The sequence below is a fragment of the Dendronephthya gigantea genome, unplaced genomic scaffold, assembly GCF_004324835.1.
Source record: "Dendronephthya gigantea isolate DGI-Jeju-01 unplaced genomic scaffold, DenGig_1.0 000088F, whole genome shotgun sequence".
Taxonomy (NCBI): domain Eukaryota; kingdom Metazoa; phylum Cnidaria; class Anthozoa; order Malacalcyonacea; family Nephtheidae; genus Dendronephthya; species Dendronephthya gigantea.
The window spans coordinates 598,051-623,478 of record NW_021163098.1 but is presented as its reverse complement, the minus strand read 5'-3'; the positions used below and the strand labels follow the sequence as shown (position 1 = coordinate 623,478).

The window sequence follows — 25,428 nt, the reverse complement described above, 5'->3', positions numbered from 1 at the left end:
GTTTGATTGGTTCCGCATTTGACGTCAAAGGCTTTCCGCGTTTGACGTCATTACGAGAAAGGTTTATTATTGCATGCTTTATTGCATTAATCTTAGATTTAAGGATTTACGTCCAGTATATATGTGCATTAGGGATTATAGTTAGATTTAGATAAGAAGTTTAGTTAGATTAAAAATGCAAGGTTTGAAACTGAAAATTCAGCGCTAAACTCGCGACCCGTTTCTTTAAACCAAAATAAAAACTAGGGGTTTAAAGGGTCTTAATTTTGAGTGGAATTATACACACTTCAAATTGCATTGCACCGGCATCGCAAAAGCGTACGTATAGGTCAGTTTCCTGCCGGAGGACCTATAGTTGACTTATTTTTCCTTCAACTGTTTCTGGCTTGAATTTGAAGCGTGTATAATACTGTAATATAGGAAACATGATACACGTAATATGCACAATGAACAATGCACAATTAGTTATTGAAAAGGGAAATCATGTAGCGATATAGCACAGTATGATTAAGCACAAAACAGTTAGTTGATACAGGAGCACGAGAAGAGCACATCTCAAGCACCGAAGCACGAATAAAGAGTTATAAATATATGTGTGTGTTCTGTGAGTATTTGTAAAGAGCTGTCTCCCCAAACGACCCGACGATCCCGGACGTTAGAAGAGCCTAAACGAAGCCACACAAAAAGGGTCGTTTTACAATACCACAAGAAATTAAAACCCTTTCAACCTCCAAAATTTACCTACATCGAGTAAAGTGCCAAAAATCATAAATAAATTTCATTTTTGAATTGGTGTATTCTGCTATGTTTATGATTACCTGCTTCTTTTGTCCTAAATATTTTGTATACTACTCCGCTTCTCGGAATGTAATTGTCTACGGCTTCAATTCCAACTTGATAATCAGTATATGGCTGGAGACTATTGATATTATACTCATTTTCTCGTGGAACGGATACGAGATACCTTCCGACCAAATATATTTTGATTCTTTTTATATAACTTGAACTGGAGGAAGTTGGTAATTTCCAAGTTACTAGTGCTGAATTCTTGGAAGGATTAATTCGAACATCGTTCACGGAAGCTGGTCGCTGAACTAAATTCGGATGAAAAAAAACACTCAGGATACCATTCTATATTTTCACTCAGTGTTTCAAAATTTCCACTGCACATCTTTTAATAAGAAAGTGGCTACATCAAAACAAATCACAGATATTTATACCAAGTGTTTCGAAATGAACATATAAACTCACCCACTCCACAGAGTTCTATTCTAAGACAAACGTCTGTGTTTCCAGTTGATTCTATCTTAATATATCTCACATTATAAATATCAACGTCTGTAGTCGATGCTTGATAACCGTTCTGGTTTCCTGAAATCTTTTATAGAAATTGAATAAAAATGATAACATTCCGTTAAAGTATGACGATAAACACAAAACAACAATGTTTGCAGTTTGGGCGCCATATCATGTAAAGTTAAAACACCTGCAGGAAATTAACGAGTAGCGAAGACTCTCATATTATTTTATCATCACTTTATTCCTTTAACTATACCTGTACTACACGACTGCTATCCACCAAACTTCCATTATGACTGTATTTCAGTGAATATGATTCACTCCACTTTGTCTGATCTTTATCACCCATGACCACAACTCGTGTTATGTGATATTCTTTTTGAAGGTCGATGGTGAGATATGAGCCAGGCGTCGAGGAACACCAGCCACCTTTAGTAAACCTTGCTTCGTGAAAACTATTACCTCCATTGCCACCAAATATGTTATGAAGAAATTTATTCAAGTTGTTTAGCAACTGATTGTCACAAATCTTACCTGTAGATAGAAATAGATGACATGATCGAATCAAGGATATGCTTATTAATGTAAAGGTAGCAAAGGGCGTAGTCAGAAGAGAAAATAGGGTGGTTGTAACCCTCGAGAAGTAAATGTGGAAAAAAATTATAAAAACAAGTAACAATGATGTCGTAAAATTACTGCTTTTCTGCTGAAATGCGAAAGAAATATCCTATATTTTGACTGCAAAACAAATCAGTAGATTTTTGGGCAGGCACCTCGGGTGTTATAAAACATGTCAATCCCAACAATTGGACATACTCACATTCAACAAATGGTATTTTATCAGTTGATGTCGCTGTTTTTGGTTGAAGATAAACACAACATGATGTTTCTCTGGACGTAGTGTTATAACAAACAAAGTCACCAGCTACGATACTCTCACCATTGCGAGCTCTTCCAAAACCAACTTTATTGTTGAGACGGTCTTGAAATCCAAAGTGTTGACATAACCACCTCTCATTGTTTTCATCCAAATCTTCTTCAGATACTCTCAACCATGTTTTTTCGTATATGTAGAGGTAGCCTCTGTAGCCGCTTGATAATCTAATTTGAAGTCCTGAAACTAGACGAATCAATTACAGAATTTATTTGTTTCATACATTCCGAAAACCAACCAGTGTTTTCGGAATATTTCAACATCAAACTTGAGTGAATCAAACAATAACATGGACATTAGGACAATGATGTGGAACCTCACATATTATTGCCCTTTTCGAGCGATCTTCCTGCATCATAACAACGCTAGCAAGCAAGATTATTTAGATTTATTTAAAAGATGACCTCAAGATGTGGCGAGAGTATTGATTTATTGAAATTATTTATAAATCACAGTATTGGTAAGAGCCATGCATGCAGTGGCATTTTCCGACGTGGGGAATGATTGATGAACAATTTCCCTAAAAAACCTCAGTAATATACTCTTGAACGATCGATGTAAATCGTGAGTTTTGTAAATGTGGGTAGAAAAGGTCTAGTTGATATAAACACAGAGGTTTCGTAGTTGCCAAATTTACATCTCTTAAAAGAAGAATTGCAATGTTTTACACGGCCTTTCAACGGCGAATTTATTCATAGGTATAATAAATAAATATGGTTTAAATCCGTTTAATTATATTGCCATGTCTTCATTTAATTATACCCTCACAAATCAGATGATAGTGAAGTTGTGCACTTTACCTGTCGTTGTTATGGGACTTGTATAGTTATCCACACAAGTGTACTCGGTATAAAGCTCTTCCCTTGTGTTAGAACAGAGGTTTGGCAATAGTAAATTATTGTCAACGACCAGTTCACAAGATCTCTTTCCACCACAAAGAGATTTCAACCTACAACTTGTCACTGCAGTACATTGTGCATCACTGTGGGCTCTGCTGTCAAATGTACCGCTATTGTCGAATTTGCCATAATATGCTTTGTGGATCACCATACGTTGTTTTAGAGAACAATGAACATATTTCATTTTGTCGCCGTACTTTGTCACTGAACCTGAAATCGAGTTTCACAGAAAAATACAAATAATTTTGCATATTTCTTGATCACACAAACTAGATCAAATTATCAATCAAATAGACATAACAGAAATAGACCTTTTCAGCGAGGGGCATAAATTATACATGCACATATGATTTAAAACTGGGGAGCTATAAGTTGCATATCTTTTATTAGTTACTTACCAAAAGTAAACGTCTGGTCAGATGTGTCGCAATATGTTCTTCTATACAGATAATCTCCAGAAAGCTCAGCGCATCTCCCGTCATTGTAAAAGTATAAAGATCCAGCGTCAGTTTGTTTCAAATTTTGACTACTGAGTTTTTGGCTGTTTTTTGCTCTTCTTGATATTGCTATATATATCGCTAAACGATTCTGATATCTGGCTGCTGAGATAGAAAAAACGATCCCCCGACTCGATATGCCACAATATTTCTGTATCATTGTAACGAAACTGTGCTTTATCGTCCAAGCAGTTGCCAGTCATTATGACCCAGTAAGGAAGTGCATGACTAGGTTCATTGTATATCAGACTGTGTCTTCGAGTTATACACTTCTTGGGCGCACTACTTTGCCGCATAAAAAAACTTTGACAATCTGTAAGCAAGAAAGGTGGTAAGAAGAATTGAATTATTGAATCCGTTAAAAAATTAAAGTGAAAAAATGTATAAAAAATTAAAACCGTTTTCCACCACGCAAAGTAAGTTATTATGCAAGAAATTAAAAGAAAATGAATTGAAGCAAGCAACGTATGCTGGTAAGAACGTTTGAAAAATACAGTCGTAGATTTTGTTGCATTACTTTATCACCATCAGTTGATCAAGACAATTGGGAAGCAAATGCAATTGAAAAATATGCCCTGGATGTCGGCCACTCGTGCCCAAAACGACTTCATAATTAATATTTTATTGCCAATTTTAACTATTCTAGAATGATGATATTAGTATGTCATGCATGATAATGACATATTCGTTGCTTTCGGCACAATTGTTCTACCGCGTTTTGACACTTGCTGTCGCGTCATACTTTCTGTTGCTGTCAGGAGTTGAAACAAATGGTTGCTATTTAGTTCGAACGAAATCCGAGGGATTACGAACTCCTGTCGAAAACGTTCATGTGTTTTTTGCACTTCTTTTCATGCATCTATGTAAGATGCACGCAAAGGATTGTAGGTAAATAAGCATGTTGCCTTGCTTTTCTCTTAAGGCGAATTTGCCATACAACTGAAAATAACTCAAATGTTATGACCAGTTTTTGATATTTGGAGAAGAATAAAATTTAGGTTATCCGTCAGTGAAAATCGAAACCGCGTGAATTCTCAGATATATCTGTTTGCCATGATCGCTGCACGGCCCTTGCGCGTAAAACGGCTTTAAAAGATCTGTTACCTTAGTTGAGACGTTGAGCAATCTAGACTAACTGCTAAGCGTGTAATTAACACTTAGTTTTTTTGGGGGGGGTTGTAAAACTCGGGCCTGCATGATGAGTGCAGAGCAAGATTGTTTACGTTAACAAAACTGCAAAATTTCTTGGAACGAAAAGTTTAAATATCATGATTGGAAAACCACTAGATATGGTCGCTACAATACATTACGATTTTGTAATTTTCCCTCATTGAACTCGAATAGAAGCGAGGTATCACTGATATTATCAACCTTGGCTATAAGTTTAATAGTTGTATAACTAACAGTTTGAATTTAACTTCCTTGATGAAACGAAAGTTGGCCGGGGTGGAATTTTATCAATCTAATGAAATTTTTCGCTTAATTTGTTTGCATTGCATGTGGGAAGTCTCTGAGGCGAATCCATATAAACATGGCCAGAAAATTCGGACATAATTAACATTCTACTTCCGCCTAAATTTGCATATGGTGTCAAAATAAAGCTTCGTGAGTTTATAGTAAACTGTAATGTGCACAGTACTAAACGCTAAAAATACACCTTTAGGTAGGTCAATTATAATTTGCCTTAATTACTCGTTGCAGAGCAAGTTAATCTTAATATTTTTATATAGTATTTCAAAATATTTTATCAGTATTCGTCCTGCATTTTCAAAAAAAAGTTTGATTATTTATCACGTTGAATACCATATAAAACAAAAACCGTAATAGCGTAGAAATAAAATAAAAATGCAGAGCCAACATAAACCTTTACCAGCAAAATATTACCTCAGGATCTTTAATATGACACGAATTACAAGAAACAACCAGGGCAAATTGCAAAGATGCAATGATTTTCTTAAATTTTGCGAAATTTAAGAATGCGCAATATAATTTATAGTTCTGCAAACGAATAATATTTGAACAGATATGCAAATTTGCTACGGCAATCTGCATATTCGATGTCCGCAATTTCTGGCCATGAGATAAAAATTGAAAAGCGAAAAATTTGCCTCGTGGAAATCTGCCTTGAATTAAGCCGCTTCAACAAAAGTAGATGCATTTTACAGGATTTTCAACGAGATAGTAAAATATTTTACCTTCAAACACCAATAGCGACATACCACAGAATATGAACAATGTATAAAATAGCAAAGACATATCGTTGCTGAGTTGTTATTTAGCACATCAATATCGTTATGCGAGGAGTGAAGATGAAAATTTGAAACAGCGAGTGACTCTCAAGTGTCCGTATTGGACTGAATAAACTTACGAAAACAGGAAATGCTGTGTCTATCTTATCCTGATAACAATCTATCTATGATATCAATATCAATATATATCAATTTATCTATGATAAATTAAAAATTTTTTTGTATTTCAGGAAGAATAGTTTTTATTTACTAATAGGAATATGCTAAAGTTTATTTTGATAAAGAAAGCGATGAGTATTTTGTTAAAGATCTTGGAAGTCAAAGTGGAACATTTATTAATGGAACCAGAATTAGTGAAATATGCATGGTACTTATGTTCTTTATTATATGTTACAACGCCAAACAAGGAGGAATTTCGTTTTGAACAAATCTGCATGTTTGTTCATTTTTTTCAGGCAGAGCCAATCAGAATCCTAAATATTTCATACCGGAAGTAAGTAGTCAAGATTTATGCATTCTGATTGGCTTAGTGAAAATGTAAACGAGTAATATGCTGAGAGGTCTAAAACAAAATATCCCCTTGTTCAACGACCATTGTTTTTATTACCCGCCCTGTATATTTATTGCACATTTAACAAATATACAATGAGCTCGGTTTGTATAAGAGATGATGAAGATATGACGAGGGCAAATGGTATGATTTTTTTAATAATATATATAAACTTCATAATGAAAAAAGAAACAAACTTTTATTAAATTCTCGTCACAAATCGTCACCATATCACCACTATTGACAGCCGAGTTAAAATACGTGACAGCAAAAGACCCTTTTTTTAAAATAAGGTATATGTTCAAAAACGTTTTGTTTGAATTTTTGACTGTAATCCGTACTTCTTGTATGTTTAGAGTAAACAAGAAAGTGAAGGACATAAATTAAGTCATGGAGAGCAGTTAAAGATTGGTTCAACAACATTTTTATTACATATTCATCCTGGTAGATTAACATGTGACGAATGTGAACCAGGCCAAGTACAAGCACAGTTGAAGGCAAAAGAGTCTGAAGACGAAGGTGAGAACTGTAAATATATATAGGGATGTATATCTCACAAATATAATTGGGATGCATCACATATTTTCCTTGAAAAGGAATTGTGTTTAAATGATTTAGGCTATGTGGAACGGTAACGTTTTCGAGCGTTTTCACATTCGTTTCACGCGAAAACGATTTCAAACACTGTCAATTTACAATAGAAGTTGAAGCTAATTGGATCGTGTGGACAGGGCGTCTAAACAATAAAATAGACAAAAACGATTTGGAAAACGCTCGGTTGCACATATATAGCTTTAAACATGGCCTTAAAAATGTTCAGCAGCATTAATTTAAAACCAGGGAGTCTATTTTTTGCATAAAGACTCGTATATGCTGGGTACTTGCAACACCGCGGAAAAATGTCTGCGCACGCGTCAACTCTGCCTGTAAGTGAGATTAAAAATAATTAAAAAGCGGTTCCGAACGTTTCCGAAGGCTAAAAATGGCGGCAAAAAGGAGTGATTTCATTCGTGTCTTCAAATCCATATTTCCAGGGCATAAATAAACACTGCATTACAGAAACTAAGAGAAAAAACGTCCAGAGAGTCCTAGAAGTGGCGTCCTACAAAAACACCTGTAAAAGGTGACTGTTAACAAATTTTTCGTCTCAAACATTTTGTTTATCAAATAAGCAACGACAGTTTCCGAACTATTAATTGAGACACATTTTATTAAAAAAAAATATGTCGCCAGATACGAGACGTTTGCGTGTTCTCAATGATTGAAAATTAAGATGTATTTTACAATTTAAATAGATTAGAATGCTTAACTTTCCACGGGTTTTCTTAACTTTTAGGTTTAAACTTTTGTTTTCGAAAAATTCTAAAGCCACCCCGTAAAAAAAGGAAAATTTACCGTGAATTCCAGTTCGTTCGATACTCTACATGCTAGAAGGCTTTTAATTTATGTTCTGTCTGGCCGTCTTGTATATTTTTGCCTTTTCTTAACTTATATTTTATCAAATAATGGGCATGTTTTGTTCCAAAAGTTGATATTTAGATTTACCATCATATTTTGATATTTCAGCGCGTGCGCAGACATTTTTCCGCGGTGTTGGTACTTGCTCCCAGGATTTTAGGGCTGTCGATAATGTCCAATCACGTGCACCGTGTGAGTGTGACCTAAATGATTTAGCCAATCACATGTCTTTTCTAATTGGTATTCAGGATCACAAAGACTTATGTTTGCATTGTTCAACCTACGGTGTAGTGATCTACACAGCAAGGCTTGCCTACCCTGCATGTATACCGTATTGTTGGTCGGATAGGAATTAAGAGTGGAAAGAAATTGCAATAAACAGTTTTTTTCAGTGTGCTGTATTTATTACTTTTGTGCAGTTCAGATTACGCGCGTTGTGAGCTCAAGAAGTGATGGAAAATCAGAGGCTTTGAGAAAGAAAGAGTTAAAGAGATTAAAGAAAGATACATGCTTGAGGTGAGGAAACGACAGCTTTCTCTTCGTTTCATACAAAATTGCCTTGTTTTTTTTGATATTTCGCGAGCAGAACAGGAAAATAGCCCAAACACAAGAAAAATTTGAATGATTTTTGTACTATCATTTATAAAGACTGCTTTCTAGTTACGCGTTTTTCATACGCACGTACACGCACGTAAAAGTCTAAATCCTTATATATGTTATCTTTGAAAGGACTAAGTAAATAAATCGAAAGAACTTAGTTTTCCGCATGTTTTAGTATGCACTTGTAGACCTAGATGTTAAATAATAAACATTTAGAGGCATTTTAATTTTTCGTGCGTGTATACCTGCGTATAAAGAACGTGTAGCTGGAAAGCAGCCCTAAGTCTATAAACTCTGGAATACGTACGTGTCGCGTTTTTGTAGAATAGCGAACACGAAGTAAACTCTGAGATTGCCTCAAACAATGCTGGGAAATACAAAGACAGAGCTGAAACCAGGCGAGTTGATTTTTACCCAAATACAGTTAATTGAATAATTGAAGTAGTCTTTATTATATCTCTGAAACATTAAACCTTCCTCAGCACAGGAGATGATGAGTACCAGGGGTCGGTTGTTCGAAAGCCTTTTAGCTTAAACGGTGCATGGATATAAGGAGTCCGAGTTTGAACAGTTTCATGTGAACAGGTGAAATTCGTTGCCTTTTGAATTTTTCAGTTTGCTCAATACTAAACAGGATTTATTGTTTATCCATATTGTTTATCCTTATTGTTTATCCATATTGTTTATCCTTATTGTTTATCCATATTGTTTATCCTTTTTGTTTATCCATATTGCTTATCCTTATTGTTTATTCATATTTTATTCTTGTAGAACCATACATATTCTTGTAGAACAATACATGCATCGTTAACATCTTCATGAAGATGAATCAGAATTTATTTGAAATACACAGTTTCGATAGACCTTTCCCCTTTTAGCTTTCAAGCGCGCAATGCGCGACGGTAGTTGATTATCAAGGTCAATTTGAGTTGTGATTTCGCCATGTTGAGAAGCGATTTAGTTTAACAAAGAACCAAAAAGAATCAGCAAAGTTTTCTTAGAAAAAAATTGCTTCTATAAACAGAGAGGAATCGCGACTCATAATCAACTACCGTCACGCATTGCGCGCTTGAAAGCTGTGGGAGAAAGGTCTATTAATATTTTGGTGCATTTTAATATGCATTTATTATTCGGATTAACTTTCATTCTATATATTTGCTGAAATTATCAGCGAAAAAGGATATAGCGCTGTAATTGCACAATCTTCCAGCATTTGTCCGGTTGTTGACCACAGCTTGTCGCCTGCTTCAATTGCTTTATTCATCACGACAATGGCTTCTTCAAAGCGCCCTTTGTCACACAAAAAGTTGGCATACATGATATTTTTATGAATACTACTCTTTTCTGTTCCATTGCCATTTTCAAACTTGTAGTATTTTTCTGCCAAGCGACTTTCTTCCACTTCGCCTTTTCCTGTGTTTTCTAAAGCTTGAAGTCTGTGGCCATTGATGGGTCTGGTAAAAAATAATAATAATAATACAATAATTATTTAAGAATAAACTGACGCACGGCCATTGAACTGCGCACGCCCGACGTGGTCTGGCGTCATCCAAATATGACCTGACGTGTTGGCAGTTATCGTTGGAATAAACAAATCACATAGAAAACAATAGATACAGGGCTGGAACTAGATGACGTAAATATGGCATTTTTTGTAACCGCGTTTTTTAGTGCGCGTGAGCTAAAAGTGACCCACTGTGCATGCTCGGAAAGTGCTCGAAAATATAGCCATGCGAAGTTGTCGAATTTGGCATATTTTTGTATTACGGCCGGAAGAATTAGTGACAGGGGCGTTACACAATCCGTGCGTAATACAGTATACAAAATATGCCAACTTCGCGTGGCTATATTTTCCGCATTTTACAAATTTTCACAGCCAAACTTTGCATTTGCACTAATTTAAGTACGTTCTTCTAGCTGTGGTGATTTATTTTCTTCTTATTACTTCGATAAAAAGTTAGTCTAAAATGCAAGTTGTCCATTGAGGCTTACACGGGCACTTAAGATAAATTGCAGGATTGTTTATTAAATTTAATACGTAAACTAGAAAAGTAGGTACACTAGTTCCAGGTCTGTATCTGTATGTTTAGTTACTCTGTATAAAGAAATTGATTTCACTGGGGTTGCCCTTCTTTACAAGATTTCTCGTCATATCGTTGTGAAGATCAAAACGGCAGGCGAATCCCCCAACAGGGGTGAAGACTTGCTTGCTGAGTCTAACCCACAAAATGCAAGTTTATTGCAAATGGATTTTTTCTAAAAACTAAAACCTTAAATATAAGTTCTTTCATCATGCCCTTGTGGCTGTTAGAGTTAAACAATTCAATCTGTTGTGGCACAAAATAATTTCAGTAAAGAATTGTTGTATAGCGCCCTGGTTAAAGTCAGTTCATCGTCCTGTGTGCCTTTTCGGAAATCCTGTATTGTAGTCAAAATCAAAAGTTCGTCTATATAAAGGGTGAATTATCTACATTGTTACCTTAATCATAAGTATTACATCCGCTAAATTTGATTGCAACTTGATGTTGCTTCTTCAATAGCTGCACATTCCTCTAACGCCAGTTTCACAGCCACGTTATCTGGTTCACTCTCCAGTACCGTCTTTAATATTTCCATTGCCTTTCTTTCGTTTCCAGTCTCTTTGTACGCATACGCAAGTAAGGAACGACTAATAAGGTAATATGGTGTAGACGATATATTCTCGACATATTCCTCCATTTGCAGCGCAGATTCTTGAGCTTTCTCAATCTTACCACATTGAAAATACGCCAGCGCAATAAGATAGTAAATGTGGACCTTCAGTTGCACACAAACTTTCCCTCTTGCTTTAATTTCTCTCGCCATGTGAACGCCAAACAAAGGTATGCCGACTTGGCAGTAAGCTATGGAAGAGTTTGTTTCAATGTCAAGCAACTGCTCGAAGTGGGAAATGGCTTCGGCAAATTGTTCAGTTCGGAGAAGAAATGAGGCAAAGGTGGTCTGAACGAATGACGTCATTTTTACGTTTTTACTGACCAGGTTCTGGAAACACTCCTTGAGCTTTGTCCATCCACTTCTGGTAGATCGTCTGATCTTCCTTACCATTTGTCAAAGCTTTTGTTTGATAAAGAGCCGTCAGAATTGCCACAGAGTCTTGGTAGGTGTCGTCACTAAGACCCATGGCCAAGACTAGACAATGCTGGTAGCAGGCTATTGCATCATCAATCTTATCTTGGTGTTCCAGCATCACCGACCCCAGTGCCAGGTAAACGTATCTTGATTCCGGAAATGAGAGGTGAGAAATAATAGCATGTTGTTCATCAAATGATTTATCAAGAACCCCTTCACACCTATCCATCAACAGAAGAAACTCACGGTAATAAGAAATAGATTCATCACCTCTCCCCATCATAACCAATGCATCTGCTATAAAACGCAAACTCGAAAGCTTCCTAGTTGGATCCAACTCGTAGTACAATTTTGCCAAATTTTCAGGTGACAGTGTAAATTCTGAATCGGGAAATGATAACTTCATGCGATCTTTAACAAGCGACAGTAAATATTTCTGGCAGAAGCCAATAAGATGTGAAAGACAGGATGTTGTGTAGATTGCACTGGGAGGCAAATCTTCGCCATTCTTTAACAGTGTGTCTAGCGCTTTGCATGCTTCTCTTCCATTTCCAAGTTGTACATACGCGCAAACTAGTGTTGTATACGCCAAGTTTCCCATCTTTGTAAGAAGTTCACCGTCAGATTCAATGTAGTTTTTAACATCTGATCCATAAAGAACTCGTTCTGAAAATGAACAAATGACGGTTGTTGACCACAGCTTGTCGTCTGCTTCAATTGCTTTATTCACCACGACAATGGCTTCTTCAAAGCGCCCTTTGTCACACAAAAAGTTGGCATACATGATATTTTTATGAATACTACTCTTTTCTGTTCCATTGCCATTTTCAAACTTGTAGTATTTTTCTGCCAAGCGACTTTCTTCCACTTCGCCTTTTCCTGTGTTTTCTAAAGCTTGAAGTCTGTGGACATTGGCAAGGTGCAGCATCATTTCATTCCGAGCGTTCACTTGATCTGTAGCGTCTGAGATCAGGTTTTGGACGACCTCTAATCCAGCATTATAAGCATGAGTGGCTTCCCAAGTCCGTCCTCCGTCAACAAAGTGATTACCCAGATTTCGGAAAAAATTCAACAGTGGAAATGGATTGTCGTTTACCTTTAGGTATTCATCCCTACATAACTCCAGGGTCTGCTGGAACAGGCTCTGTGATTCTTGTGCGGATGACGAGGCTGCATTGGTTGCCGTAATTGCATCCAACAATGGGATGATCTCGTCCAACGGTATAATGGAACCGGTAAAATCTGGAACGAAAAAGCCAGCCAAAGATTTTTTTAAATGAATCACTGCATTCTCAGTTTCACCAATGATCACTAAAAGCTGACCTATCCAGGAACGGCAATGACGACGGACGCGCTGGATCTCTTCAACATCTGATTTCCTACATTCTCTGGTGTTTGTATTAAATATGTTCACGTTAAATGAGTTTTCAAGACTTTTTGCTCTCTGTCGTGCGTTCATTCGTTCTTCTTCTGATTTTGCAAGGTGGAAGGAAATACATTCTCTTATAACCGAAATTACGAAACAAAATTTACATTGTTTCAGAATGGCAAAAAATTCATCATCTTCCATCCCAGTATCAGCCTTAGGTCTGAAATAGTCGACCTCGCCTAATATAGTATAGAACCTCTCATAGCAATGTTTGAGATGAACGCGTTCATCGGGTAAAGACGAACGCGTGATTAGCAGAAACGCACATTTCATAGTTAAATAAAGCAATTCAAGGTTTTCTTCTGACAATGCAGATGTCGTCTGTTCAGGTTCAATCCCCAAACCTTCCTCGCATGCGCGTAATGCATTTTCCAAATCATTACAAAGCACTCGACTTTTGGCTAGACCAATTAAACTCTCCATGTAAACGACTTTATGGTTGAGTTTAGATGAATGTACTGATCGATAAAAATCTGCTGCTTTTTTGAAGTTGATCGCTGCCATTCTGTAACTTTGCAAGTGCAGTAGACAATCTCCAACCAATTTGGAAATTTTTGCCTCACATTCGGGAACCAAAGCCTGGCTGGAAGCTAGTTCCAGAAAAACAATCATCTTGTGTATGTCCTTCTTATTTCTAGCGTTTTCTGCTTCTTTAATAAAGAAATTGACGCAGGAGCGCGTTCCTGACAACGATTCTATCAAAGAAATAAAAGTGTTCTCCTTTGTTCCAGAGTAACTCTGATTACTGTTACGCAGAATAGATCTTGCCAACAAGCAGGCCTTATGGTATTCTGCTTTAAGGGGATATTTTATCTTTTATTCTGCGCGTTTGTACAGTATTCTGTGTCCTGGTTCCCCCCTTGCTCATCGCGTAAGAGTCTTGAGCATTGAGAAATTTGTTTCTTCGTTTCTTCTGACAAAAACCTACAGTTCTTGTTTTCAAATTCTGAATCATCAAAAGCGTTGCAACAGTTGAAAACTATTTCCTTGACACTTATTTTCGCGCCATCACGAATAAATGGAAGCATTTTTTTGCCGAAATATATCAATTTCTCTGTCGTAACAGCCTTGTTTTGTATTTTCCTTTGCTTCACGAATTCCAAAGTCAGATTTGTCAAATTGCACCATTTTACACCAGAGTCTCCAATTTGGCGATCCTTGCTTTCTTTGGCATTCGCAAAAATGTCAAAGGCAATGTGATTCAATTCTTCGGCTTTTTCGTAATCGTGTAAATAGACACATAAATATGCCATGCGTACAAAGCAGTTGGCTTTATCCACACTCGTAGTTGGCTCTTCTCTCTTCTGCTCATGTTGTTCCCAGATTTCGAGAACATCCTGTTTGATGGTTTCCAGCTCACCCCTGCACGCGTCGTCTATAGTTGCAAGCAAAAGGTCACGCGTGCGAAAAATTCTTCCAATATGCGAGTGAAATGGATCTGAAACATGTATTTTAAGCTCTATTTTAAGTGAGCGGCGAAAGAATTCCAGGGCTTCGTCGTAATGATCTTCTTCAAGTTTGATCACACCTTCAGTGAAAAGCAAATCCGATAATTGCTCGTTGAGGTTTTCCAAAACTTGCAAAGTTTCTTCGTTTAACTCCGTCATGTTCATTAATAGCGCCAAGAGCTCCCCACTTTTTAACACGTCGAAAGGCATAAACTTCTTTACCAGATGAATAACCAGATCACCGACACTGCGGCTAAACCTGGCTGTCACTAAATATTGTTGCAACAAATCATAGGCTTGATCATAATGCTTTCGTTGGTCATTTTTCACTTTTTCCTTTGTTATTGAACTCTCCTCAGCCCCTTTCAACGAGTTGACTTTTTCAAGGAGATCCCCCAGTTTAACGTGTAGATCAATTTCACGTCGTAACTCCATTTCCGAGTTTAACGCAGATTTTTCGCACAATTCGAGGGCTTTCGTCAGGTACATCTCGGCTCGGTTGTAGTCTTCAAGACTTTCCCACCTCTCTGCGATTTCGTTTAGGAAATCAAATTTTCCATCGTTGTCGTTCTGATCGGAAAGATATTTTGCAGCCTCTTCCAGATAGCTGACGGCTTCAGAAGACTTGTTGTTCTTAATCACAATCTTGGAGAGAATTAACAGTGTTGATACGATGGCGAATTCAGGGTGACTTTCTCTCTGAATTTTTATGATTTCCTTAAAATGCTGTTCTGCCTCTATTGTGAAGTCATGATCCCAACATAACTTTCCGAGCAATTCCAGATAATAGATTTTGAATTCGTTTTGAGTTTCTTCGAGTCCTCGATAAAGTAATAGTTTCGCCTCGTGAATTTTACCCGACCGACTGTACGTGTATGCAACGTAAGATGTCATTGCTAGTTTGCTCGGTTCCACTCCTTCAGCATTTTTTAGAATTTCGTTCGCGTTTCTTAAACATTCCATTGCCATTTCATTTTCTCCCGCCCATGACCAAATTAATGCTATTTGGCATAAAGAAGCACAATTTTCTCTTGGTTCAGATCTCACGCCTGAACCTTTATCCAAAAAGAAATCTTCCATGGCATACGATATCGCCTTTTCGTAATCCCCCCTGGCGGCATAGGACATTGCCAATCTCCGGTAGATTCCACTTCTCCCCAGCGTGAAATTTTCGTTTGCTTCGGAAAAAGGAAGGAGTTTAATCGATCTTTCAAGATAGAAGATGCTCTCCTCCAGCTTACCTAAATCAATACACAAATTTCCAAGCAACATCGATGTTATGGCGTAATGTAAGTTGGGATTATTACCAAAAATGGTTTGCCCCATTGTAAAAGCGCGTTGCAGACATTTGTATGCCTCGCCTTTTTTCATGAGGAGAATGAGTAAATCGGAAAGACAGTTTAAAATAATAATCGTTTGGACACTTATTCCCATGTGCTTTATTGCGGAGATAAAAATTTCTTTCATTTCAGTTCCTTCTTTAACTAAATTGTTATAATCTTTATATTTGAAAGAGCGCCCTGTGCCATGTATAATATACTTCGTGAAGTCATCCCATTCATTATAATCTTCTTTGGTCGGACTGAGCATGGTTTCAATTTCCTGCAGTCGCATCTGTATGCTAATATTTCCCGGGTCATCTTGAAGTGCACGCTTGTAGCATTTTGACGCGGCGTTGTAATTTAGGAGACGACAATAAATGTGGCCTTTCATGGCATCAGAGAAACTGAAGAACATTCTTTGTGCTAAATCGTCTGGGGAGTTCTTAGCGTCATTACACAACCCATGCAATGATTCAAACAGTGGAGTGGACACATAGAAAAAATGAAACAACTCTTTTTCTCCTGGAATATGGTAAGCAGATGTAGCGTTCTCTGCTTTTCCTTTTATTGCCTCTTCTTGTTTCCCAGCAGAAAGATAAGTACTCAACCTCATTTTCAGGGCAATTGCTACAGCACTAGCTACGTTATCTCTGGCACTTGCACTGATCACATTTCTCTCACACAACTTGTCCAGAGCTTCGAAAGATCCTTTACCCTCGATTCCAAAGACATTCAATAGAGCTACAACCACGCGATCAGTTAAACGATATTTCTTTCTTTACATCAAACAATTTCCCATCGTAAACTGACAACATTACCAAGGCCTCAGGTTCAGAACTTACATACCCCTCGTATTCTAAAGTTAGGCCCAATAGACGTGGTTCATATCTGGTTATGTCCTCTCGGAGCGTGCGCAGTCCTCGGCAAGTTCCTCTTGTCGGTTTGGTATTTAAGCTATCGTGAGCACAGCCATTCAAGTCACATGGTTCACGCAAGATCTTTTCAAGTCCCATGTTGTATTCATCGAGTAAAGCATGTCTGTTTTCTTCGAGTGGCGCAACATTCAAAAGGATTTCACCTAATAATGATATAATAACATAAAATATAAAGTTTATAAAATTAAATCTCTATTTTGTACTGTTCACAACGGCAGAAGCAAGAAGTCTGGGTTTATACGGTGGCGGCGTTCATTATAACATATTGCAGTTACTAGAAATACATGCATGCAGCAACCCCTCGCCTCGGTTGAACGAAATCAGTTAAGCAGAGGGATGGTAACATGATTGTTAGAAAATTTATGTGGGTTGGGGTTTTGGAGAGTACATGGTATAGAGAGAAAAAGAAATTGAGAAAAGTATGGAAATATTTTTCTGTACGTGGAAACACTGTAGTCATAGCAACTCGCAACGGCCGTATATTTTTAAAGAATCCAAGTTTACGTTTTAATACCCTCATATTTTTGTGAAAAAATGGCAAAATACGACAAGATTTCTACCTTTTTCTGGAAGTTAAATCACTCATCTATAGTCAGTGTTATGGTAAATTGTTTTAATTATTAATTACCATGAAATATAACATCAGACGTCTCATACAACTTCCGAAGTTTTATGTTACGCTTCGACCGGTTTTTGTCATTATGAAAACGGAGTTTATAAATGAATTTATAATGTCGTTTATCACATAACACATTCAGATTTATAGTGAAATACATTTGAGAATATTAAAGTTGTGTTTACCACAAGAGAATTACTTTTTAAAGCTGTGCCGGATGAAATATTATCAAGTGTAAAAAACTAAAATCTTCCGACTTCATTATACACGGTGAATTCGGTTGAAACTCGAAAATTTGGTCTTGTTATTTGTTAAAACGTGAAAAGTCCTGACCACATTCGAGTTTTCCCCTAATTTGAATAAAAATACATATATTCCATATATATGAAAACATAAATTTAAAAATTTCATCAAAATTTTGCAAAATGACAATTAATCACTGACGTTTAAAAATACAAATTTTTGTCTCGCCCAATCAAGAGCTTAGTAGTTCACACTGGCGCATGCGCATAACGTAGAAGACCGTCCATGGCGTGAGGTCCATTGCATAATGGCGGACGACTTTGATTTCGCATTTGCACATCGTGGGTGTAAATATCCGAGCGGAATTAGTACCCTCGCACGGTGCTCCGCACCGGCTCGGGGATTAAGTTGCTTTTTACGGCAATGAATGAAATGAACCCTACCGAGACGAGGATCCTTATTGTACCAAACGTTGCTCTGAAAGTTTGCCATTTCAGTGGGGCTGTGAATGAGCTCAAAATCTTTTGTGTTGCCCAAAGGAGTCTTGCTTGCCTGATCAAGAAGGCCATCGAAGGAAATTCCTTTTGGAGTTACATCATCATAAAACCATTCGAATTCTCCTTTTAAAACTTTAATATCCATGCAAGGTAGGATGGTTTCTCCAAGGTTGATAATCTGCAAATGATTGAAGATCAAAGAAAAACTGTTGACCTCATGGCTTTTATGATTAAGAAATACAGAACATTTTCCGTCTTTCTATACAGTTACAGAAACAGGCTTGGGAATTTAGGAGAACGAGCCCTTAGGGCGAGTTTTTTCTCGTTATTCCGAGTCTTCCAAACTCCCACAAGTGCCTTTCTATGAAACACAGGAAACACACTATTCTTCAAAAAATTTTGTAAACTTTTCAATCCAAATAAAATGTGGAATTAAATAAGAGTGTATAAACACTGGGACAAGATTATCAGATGAACACAGTTACAGCAGCAAAAGAGAAATAACTCGTAGCTTATAATCTTTGAAGTGGTTGGTGTCAATTTTGATCATAGGCAACTCAAATTTGCGTGATACTTCTATATAATGGGAGAAATTCTGATTGTTCCGTATTATTTTGCTGTAAGAATTGCATTCTCTTTGCATAACTTTGAGCTTGGCATGTCGACTTGCAAAGACATAACCCCATATGAAATATCACTTTAACTTCAAAAAGAGTTCTTAAGGGTGTAGCTTTCGACTTATTTGAGTAATTTCATAATATTTACTTAGATCTGGGTAGCTCTGAAAAAATTATTTGCAATCTGAGTTCATTGATTGCTGCATTGAAGTTCTAAGCTTCGCTGCAGGCTGTCATTTTTGAATAAACCACAATTTTCATGGGTTTTTGCGAAAAAAACACGATTGTATATTAAGGGGCCGATTAAATTGTCCGGGCTAGCTCGGTTTGCCGGGCTGAAATTTAGCAAACGATTACATGAGTTCGATACTTTTGCGCAAATGGCGTTTGGCGGGAAACTTTTAACTGTAGGGATGTCTTTAAGCCTAGTGATTTCAATACCTGAGTTTTAACCTTATTGTATTTTATTCATTCTTATGCTGTACTAGAAACACAACAACGATATGTTGGGCTAGCCCGTTTATGCGGGCGCTAGCCCGGTCCACGTAATCGGCCCCTAAGTAGGGATAAAATAGTACAGCAAGCGACAATAATTAATTTTCTCTCTCATTCAATTCTGCATGTTCATGACCATTAGCGTCGGAATCTGATATTTTACCTGTAAATGAACAAGATTGTCAAATGACGAAAGAATGGCTTAGCTTGTTTGTCATCAGAGCTGGTTAGTATAGCCCACTCCAGATCAGAATATGGCGTCATCTCATCTCTCGCTAATGATCCAAGTAGAATTACTTCGTATTCGCATGGCGGTTCACCCAGAACTTCTAAACACTCTTGAATGATTTCTGCAAAGAACTGTTTCATTTTTGATGCAATCTTTTTGTATAGATCTCTTACCTCCGCGGCTTGCTTGATAAATATTTTTCGATGTTCTTCCTCATTGCCAGTTTCAGCATCGTATTTGACATTTATAACTCCAAGTTCTCTCCTAGACTCCTCTCGTAACTGTTTTAAGGCGGCTTTCTTAGTTTCATTATTGAATCTACAGCGTTGGTTGTTTCCTTCAGTCGCTGTGATTAGACGTTCTTGAATATTTGAGATTTTTCCTGGTAAAACACTCTCATGAGTCGTCGCAAATTCACTTTCGACAGTACTTTTATTAAAACAATTTCTTACGAAGTTGTAAAGCGATGCAGCCTGCAGTAAGAATTTTTGTCTTTGAAGTAACTCCACGGTTTCGTCTGATGCTTTCTCTCGAAGGACTTCAGCTAAATGATAATAAGGTTCTGGGTTTCTCTCTTTTGATGCATCTTCATATTTCTCTTTTCGTATTGCTCTTCCAGCATATTGTTCTGCAATATTTATCTCTCCGTTCTTCAATGCTCGTTTTGATATCTCCAAGAGCTGCTTAGAACTAAACTGGAAAATAAACCTTACGATGAAGGGAACATACAAGTATATCAGACGAGTGTTCGGTGGGTCACAGTTATTACATCATAGCTAGCTCCTGTGCACATAGTTCCATTACTAAGGATGTATATTTTTTAGATGTTAGCTATATTTTTTTGTATAAAAAATTTTAAGGATTACTTTATTACTTTAATAGCTATAGGCTAAATTATAAGTGTAATGAGGAAAATATTTTCAAAAAATTAACTGAAGCATACTAAGAAAGCAATTAGATACGTAGGAAAACGCAGTGAATAAACATTACATATCGAACCTCAGTCTTTTCATACAAAGCCGGCACTGCCAATAAGAACTTTCAAATAGTATCACCTAATTAGCGAAGAACATATAAGGACATGGGCGTCAATTGAACGTTAATTGAGGGGGCCATATTCATATAATTATTCTGTTGTGCCAGGCTGATTTCCATTGAAAATGAAATTGTTTTCAAAAAAAATTATCCAGGGATAGCAGAATATATGAATATATTGTCCTGTTCAATTAACGCTCGATTGACGCCATTTGATATGGATAACTTTATAATTTGTTGAAATGTTATGATGGAAGTTTCCACCAATCAAATGCACGAGTTATTAATCTCATTATATCTTAATTTGCAATTATATACTTATGATGCCCTAGTTATAACTGCGTTGTTACAACATCTGAATTTGGGGGTGTCCCCTCTGAATTTGGGGGTGTGGCCGGGGATGGCTTCTAGCCAGTTATCTCTGAAAACGCCCTTTATTACTCGAATTTTCCTTTTTTTTCATTAGAAGCTTTTTAGCTTCCAACGCTTGTTTCTGCTATAAAACTGATGAAACCTCCTTTTTTAACCCCACCGCCTACCGATGATAAAAATCCATAATTATACAGACTTGTTAATGACGATTAATGCCGTAAAATACACAATAGCTATCTGATGTTACGCCTTATGCGAAAAAGTATTAATTTAATTATAGAAAAAGCAACGCAGTCCTTGTTGTAAAAAGCCATTAATATTTCGGTACCTCTGGAATATGATCTCTTCTTTTTCCTTGATTTTTCAGTGTATCAAGCATATGATGAAAGCCTATTAAGTTTAATATAATCAGTTGTTTAAACCCTTTTGCGATTGTAAATTATTTTATGAAAGCAATGGTTTAATTATTAATGATTTACCTTCTGTAGTGGAGTGTAAGAAATATTTATCTCCATATCTCATTTGCAGCAATCCTGCTAAACCTATAAATTATAGATACACACAATAATCAAATTTTCGCAGGATCGACTCTTGATGTGCCTTTATTTGAATTTGAATTTGAATTTAATAAATTCGCCAATGAAATATAAAAAATGGCAGATGAAGGATACAGAACCATGGTCCCAATTGACATCCTACACTATAACATCCAGTTGCCAAATTTACAGGATCTCTCATTCAGTTTCTGTATTTTAAGTTAATGGTAGCCATGAACAGGGATGTAGCCAGACCTTAAAGAGGGGAAGAGGTGGCGGTAGCCGTGAGGCTAGAATTTCAGCTTGTTTTGCATGACAACATCAGTCAACACGGAGTTTCAGCCCGGAATGAATAAAACTACCATACTCAAAGTACTCAAAGTAGAAATAAATCTTCCTAATTTAAATTATTTCATTTCAAAGTAAGTTTATAATAACAATAAATTTTTCAGTTTGGGGGGAGAGTAGCTACTACGACGCTACCACAACTCTTCCCCCGGCTACGTCCCTGGCCATGAATGAGGCCCTGTCTATACACGATGCCGGAAGAATTTGGAAACGCAAAAATATTTATCCGATAAAATATTTTTCCTCGTCCACACGTATATAAACACAAAAACGACCCGAAAACGCTAAAGTTGTTTGATCCCGCAATACACCTTCATGTTTTCCACCCGCGTGTCAAGGTTGATGTCGAATTCAAAGCAAAATCTACCAAATCCAAAGTAAAAAACAAGAATGAGGACCTTTTTTGGGCAGACGACAAGCCCAAACTCATAAATATTGTTGTTGAGTATCTATTAAATGCATGTCGTGTATAAGAAATTGTGTATAACCATACCAGGGGCGTAACTAGAACGATAATGGGGGGGGGTGAATATTCATATATTTAGTCCTGCCCGACAGATTTCTATTGTAAGCTATTGCAATTACAAAAGAAATCCGTAGGGCAGAACTGGATATATGAATATTCACCCACCCAATTATCGTTCTAGTTACGCCACTGAACCATACTCCGGCATTTTGGACATTTTCTGTGGTAAAACACTTCCGCAAATGCTACAAGAATTGCCGAAGATTTTATCACCATGAAAATAACCTAAATAAGGCTTATTTGAGACTAATACAGTAATATAAAGTTGAGCATAAGCCACCAGACTTGAAACAAACCTCATTATAAATTAATATGAAAACGACTTGATACGTGACGTCATCGTTTTCAAATTTATCCGGCAAAGCCGTCCACACGTATCCGCTTAGCCGTCGTTTTGAAATTCTTCCACTCTGGAGAGCGTTTTCAGATTCTTTCGTTTTCAATGGGCGAAAACGCCGGATACGTGTGGACGATACGCGTAAGAATATTCTTGCGTTTTCAAATTTTTCCGGCATCGTGTGGACGGAGTCTGAATGATTGAACATAACATTTAATGAGAATAACAACAAGTGCTTCACAAATAATGATATACAGAGGGTTCCTCAAAAGCGCGGAGCATGCAAATATCCACAGACCCCGGAAATGGGGAGAAAGCTGCGTTGACTACATGTACAGCAGAGGCAACTGGAAGTGGGGTGAAGATGCTTTTCTAATTTGTATAGGGCTGCACTGCAATTTGTTGAAAAATTGCTTCAGATTACGTTGAAAATGCAGCAAAGGAGCCTCAAGAAAACCCAAAACGCGAATTTAAGTTCATCTAGCGACGCCTTCTTGATTTCGAATTTTGCGTGACATAAAAAGCTTGCTGTCGTGATTTCGCAAACTTTCAATTGTTGCCGCTTTTCGCAACTGTACCTCTTCCTGCTACGTTTGTAAATTCTGATAGCACTACAACATAATTTCATACCATTGCTATAACCTGCATGACTTGGGCCAGGTTCATCCATAATGAATTGCTTGGTCTCTTTTCTAAATGAAAATAAAATGAAATATGAGCTTATTATAAGATAGGGACGAAAGTTTTGGAGGGCAAGGGGATGAAACCTGCAAGTTACGAATACAAAATTCGAGATTCAATTTAAAATTTAAGCAATTTTAGCAAAAAAGTGCCCAAAGTTTGGTAAAATTCGATACAACTTTGCCCATGCAGGATTTCCAAGATTCCCCATACTTTTGCCAAAGATTTAAAAAATTCTGCCACGTAAATAAAGTTTTCATAATATACATTAGAAATAGTAGATAATAAAGCTATACTGCATACGTAGACAGAATATTCATACCTGCGTTAAAGAAATTTGTCTTGGAGTTGAACCTAAAAGAATTGTATTTGGTTCAGCATAAGTAAAATAGCTAAACTTTTATTCTTATGGTGAACCTCAACCACCAGCTGTCAGGCCTGAAGAACGTTTTCTCACTGGTACAGCAAAGATAGGAGAGACGTACCGTAAGAACTATTCTTTGCCTGGTTTCCATTTAGTCGTAATTGTCATGAACATGTAAAAATGGTTTATGTGATACAATACTTCTATTTGTGTGCCGTCAACATTGTATGATTTCAATACAAGAAGATAAAACAGAAAGAAAAACTTACAACCGGACTATTTCTTTTCATTGAAAATAAATTGCGCGATTGAAACGTCTGGCCACATCTATATATTTTCGAAAACCCGATGACTTCATCGAAACCGCCGTTTACATATAAAGAAATCGACTACTTTGAACTATTTAACGTCCGCAATGGTTTCCGAGGGATCCATATCGAAGTTGCAAGGTCCTCAGAAACAAGGTCTTTTATAGATGAGGCTTGAGTATTAATATTTAATATAATTCAAAGGCTTGGCTAAGTACGGAAGCCCAACGATTTTAGATTGTTACGTTTTTGCAATTTCGATCTTTCATTTCACATTTTTACATTTCAAAGTTTTAATTTCCTTTTTTTCATTTTCAAACTCTTATTTTACACTTTTGCATTTTCGATTTTAATGAGTGCGGTGACAAGTACGTAAAATATTTGATATCCTCCAAGTGGTCTTGAAAAATTGCCAACTCGTGGCCCTGCTCTTAATCACAACAATGATAATTAGACTACATTTATCATAATTACGGAATAATGCATGTGAATTATCATAATTCATGCAGGTAGGTATGAACTGTAAAAGCTGGATATGTGAAAGATATAGTGCCTGCTCTTGTTAGATTCAATTTATTGGATTTTTTTTTCGTTACTGGAAATTTAATTTATGGCATTTAACAATTTATACCTTCCTGCATTATGATACCGTAAATGTTCTCTAATAGTCAGGTTGTTATCATTTTCAATCTCGTCAGAAATAACACTAGGTATACTAGGCCACGCGTTGGCCATTTTTCCAGACTACAGGAAGCAATTAAGGCATTTCCGTACTTGTCACCGCACTCATTAAAATCGAAATTGTAAACTGATGTGAAATAAAAGTTTGAAAATGAAAAAAGGAAATTAAAGTTTTGAAATGTAAAAATAGCCTAAAATTTTGTACAAAAAATTGTATCATCAGTGTTTCTCAATATTTTCAAATATTAAATTGACAACTCTTTTCCAATAGACTTTAAACTCTTGAGGCAAGCATAACTTGTATCATGGAACGTGTAAAAAAACGAATTCCAATGAAAAAATTAAGCCTACCCGTACCCGTATACCAAAACCGGGGTATCTTAATCTTTCTAATTAATGATATATTATCACAAAATATTGAATGATATGTTTCAAATTTGAACCTTACAGACATACACCTCCTAGCTGCTTTTAGGCTATTAACTATAGACGACTAGGAATAAGCATCCGAGTTTGATCGTTTCTACCACTATAGGCTATATTATGCTATAGAAGAATAGTTAGTCTATTCGATAGAATACACTATTATGGCGAACGTTATAAATTAATAGTCCCTTTCTGAATAAATTTAGTTGGAGAGTCGAATACCACTGCCTCGTAATCACTGCATCTTGGCTTTTGCAGAGTTTATCCGCTTAAATTATTCCTCACTTGACGAGCCTTCCTCATCGTCACATTCAAATAAACGATATTGGCTTTCTAAAATCTACGACGTTCGTTTCGAAAACGGTTAGATTAAAACAAACGGATAAAAA

The 25,428-nt window shown here is 36.7% G+C and overlaps 2 protein-coding genes across 3 annotated transcripts; both read right to left on the bottom strand.

Moving 5' to 3' along the window:
* Positions 1-555: 555 nt before the first annotated feature.
* On the bottom strand, positions 556-3,789 carry LOC114533243. Its single transcript, XM_028554745.1, has 7 exons — positions 3,531-3,789; positions 3,034-3,342; positions 2,120-2,419; positions 1,556-1,833; positions 1,252-1,378; positions 819-1,094; positions 556-665 (listed from the first exon to the last, which is right to left on the bottom strand). Exons 1-7 carry the CDS (start codon positions 3,787-3,789, stop codon positions 556-558), a joined length of 1,659 nt encoding a protein of 552 aa, XP_028410546.1.
* Positions 3,790-16,597: 12,808 nt separating this feature from the next.
* Positions 16,598-23,919, bottom strand: LOC114533285. Of its 2 annotated transcripts, none has more exons than XM_028554789.1 (8): positions 23,894-23,919; positions 23,583-23,614; positions 23,210-23,271; positions 21,312-21,374; positions 21,161-21,222; positions 19,360-20,120; positions 18,031-18,262; positions 16,598-16,871 (listed from the first exon to the last, which is right to left on the bottom strand). In XM_028554789.1, exons 3-7 carry the CDS (start codon positions 23,247-23,249, stop codon positions 18,211-18,213), a joined length of 978 nt encoding a protein of 325 aa, XP_028410590.1. In that variant the 5' UTR covers positions 23,250-23,271; positions 23,583-23,614; positions 23,894-23,919; the 3' UTR covers positions 16,598-16,871; positions 18,031-18,210. The 2 variants fall into 2 exon arrangements, with proteins under 2 accessions (XP_028410590.1, XP_028410591.1); XM_028554790.1 differs by having other exon boundaries at positions 23,222-23,271.
* Between the last annotated feature and the right edge of the window lie 1,509 nt (positions 23,920-25,428).

Excerpts from the sequence above, each read along its gene's own strand:
- LOC114533285 (XM_028554789.1), bottom strand. The coding sequence starts at position 23,249 with ATGGATGAACCTGGCCCAAGTCATGCAGGTTATAGCAATG. Across the intron at positions 21,223-21,311 it reads CTTACACTCCACTACAGAAG|GCTTTCATCATATGCTTGAT; the intron begins GTAAATCATTAA and ends TAAACTTAATAG. Across the intron at positions 20,121-21,160 it reads GAAGAGATCATATTCCAGAG|TTTAGTTCTAAGCAGCTCTT; the intron begins GTACCGAAATAT and ends TTTATTTTCCAG.
- LOC114533243 (XM_028554745.1), bottom strand. The coding sequence starts at position 3,789 with ATGATACAGAAATATTGTGGCATATCGAGTCGGGGGATCGTTTTTTCT. Across the intron at positions 3,343-3,530 it reads TGACCAGACGTTTACTTTTG|GTTCAGTGACAAAGTACGGC; the intron begins GTAAGTAACTAA and ends ACTCGATTTCAG. Across the intron at positions 2,420-3,033 it reads AAGTCCCATAACAACGACAG|TTTCAGGACTTCAAATTAGA; the intron begins GTAAAGTGCACA and ends TGATTCGTCTAG.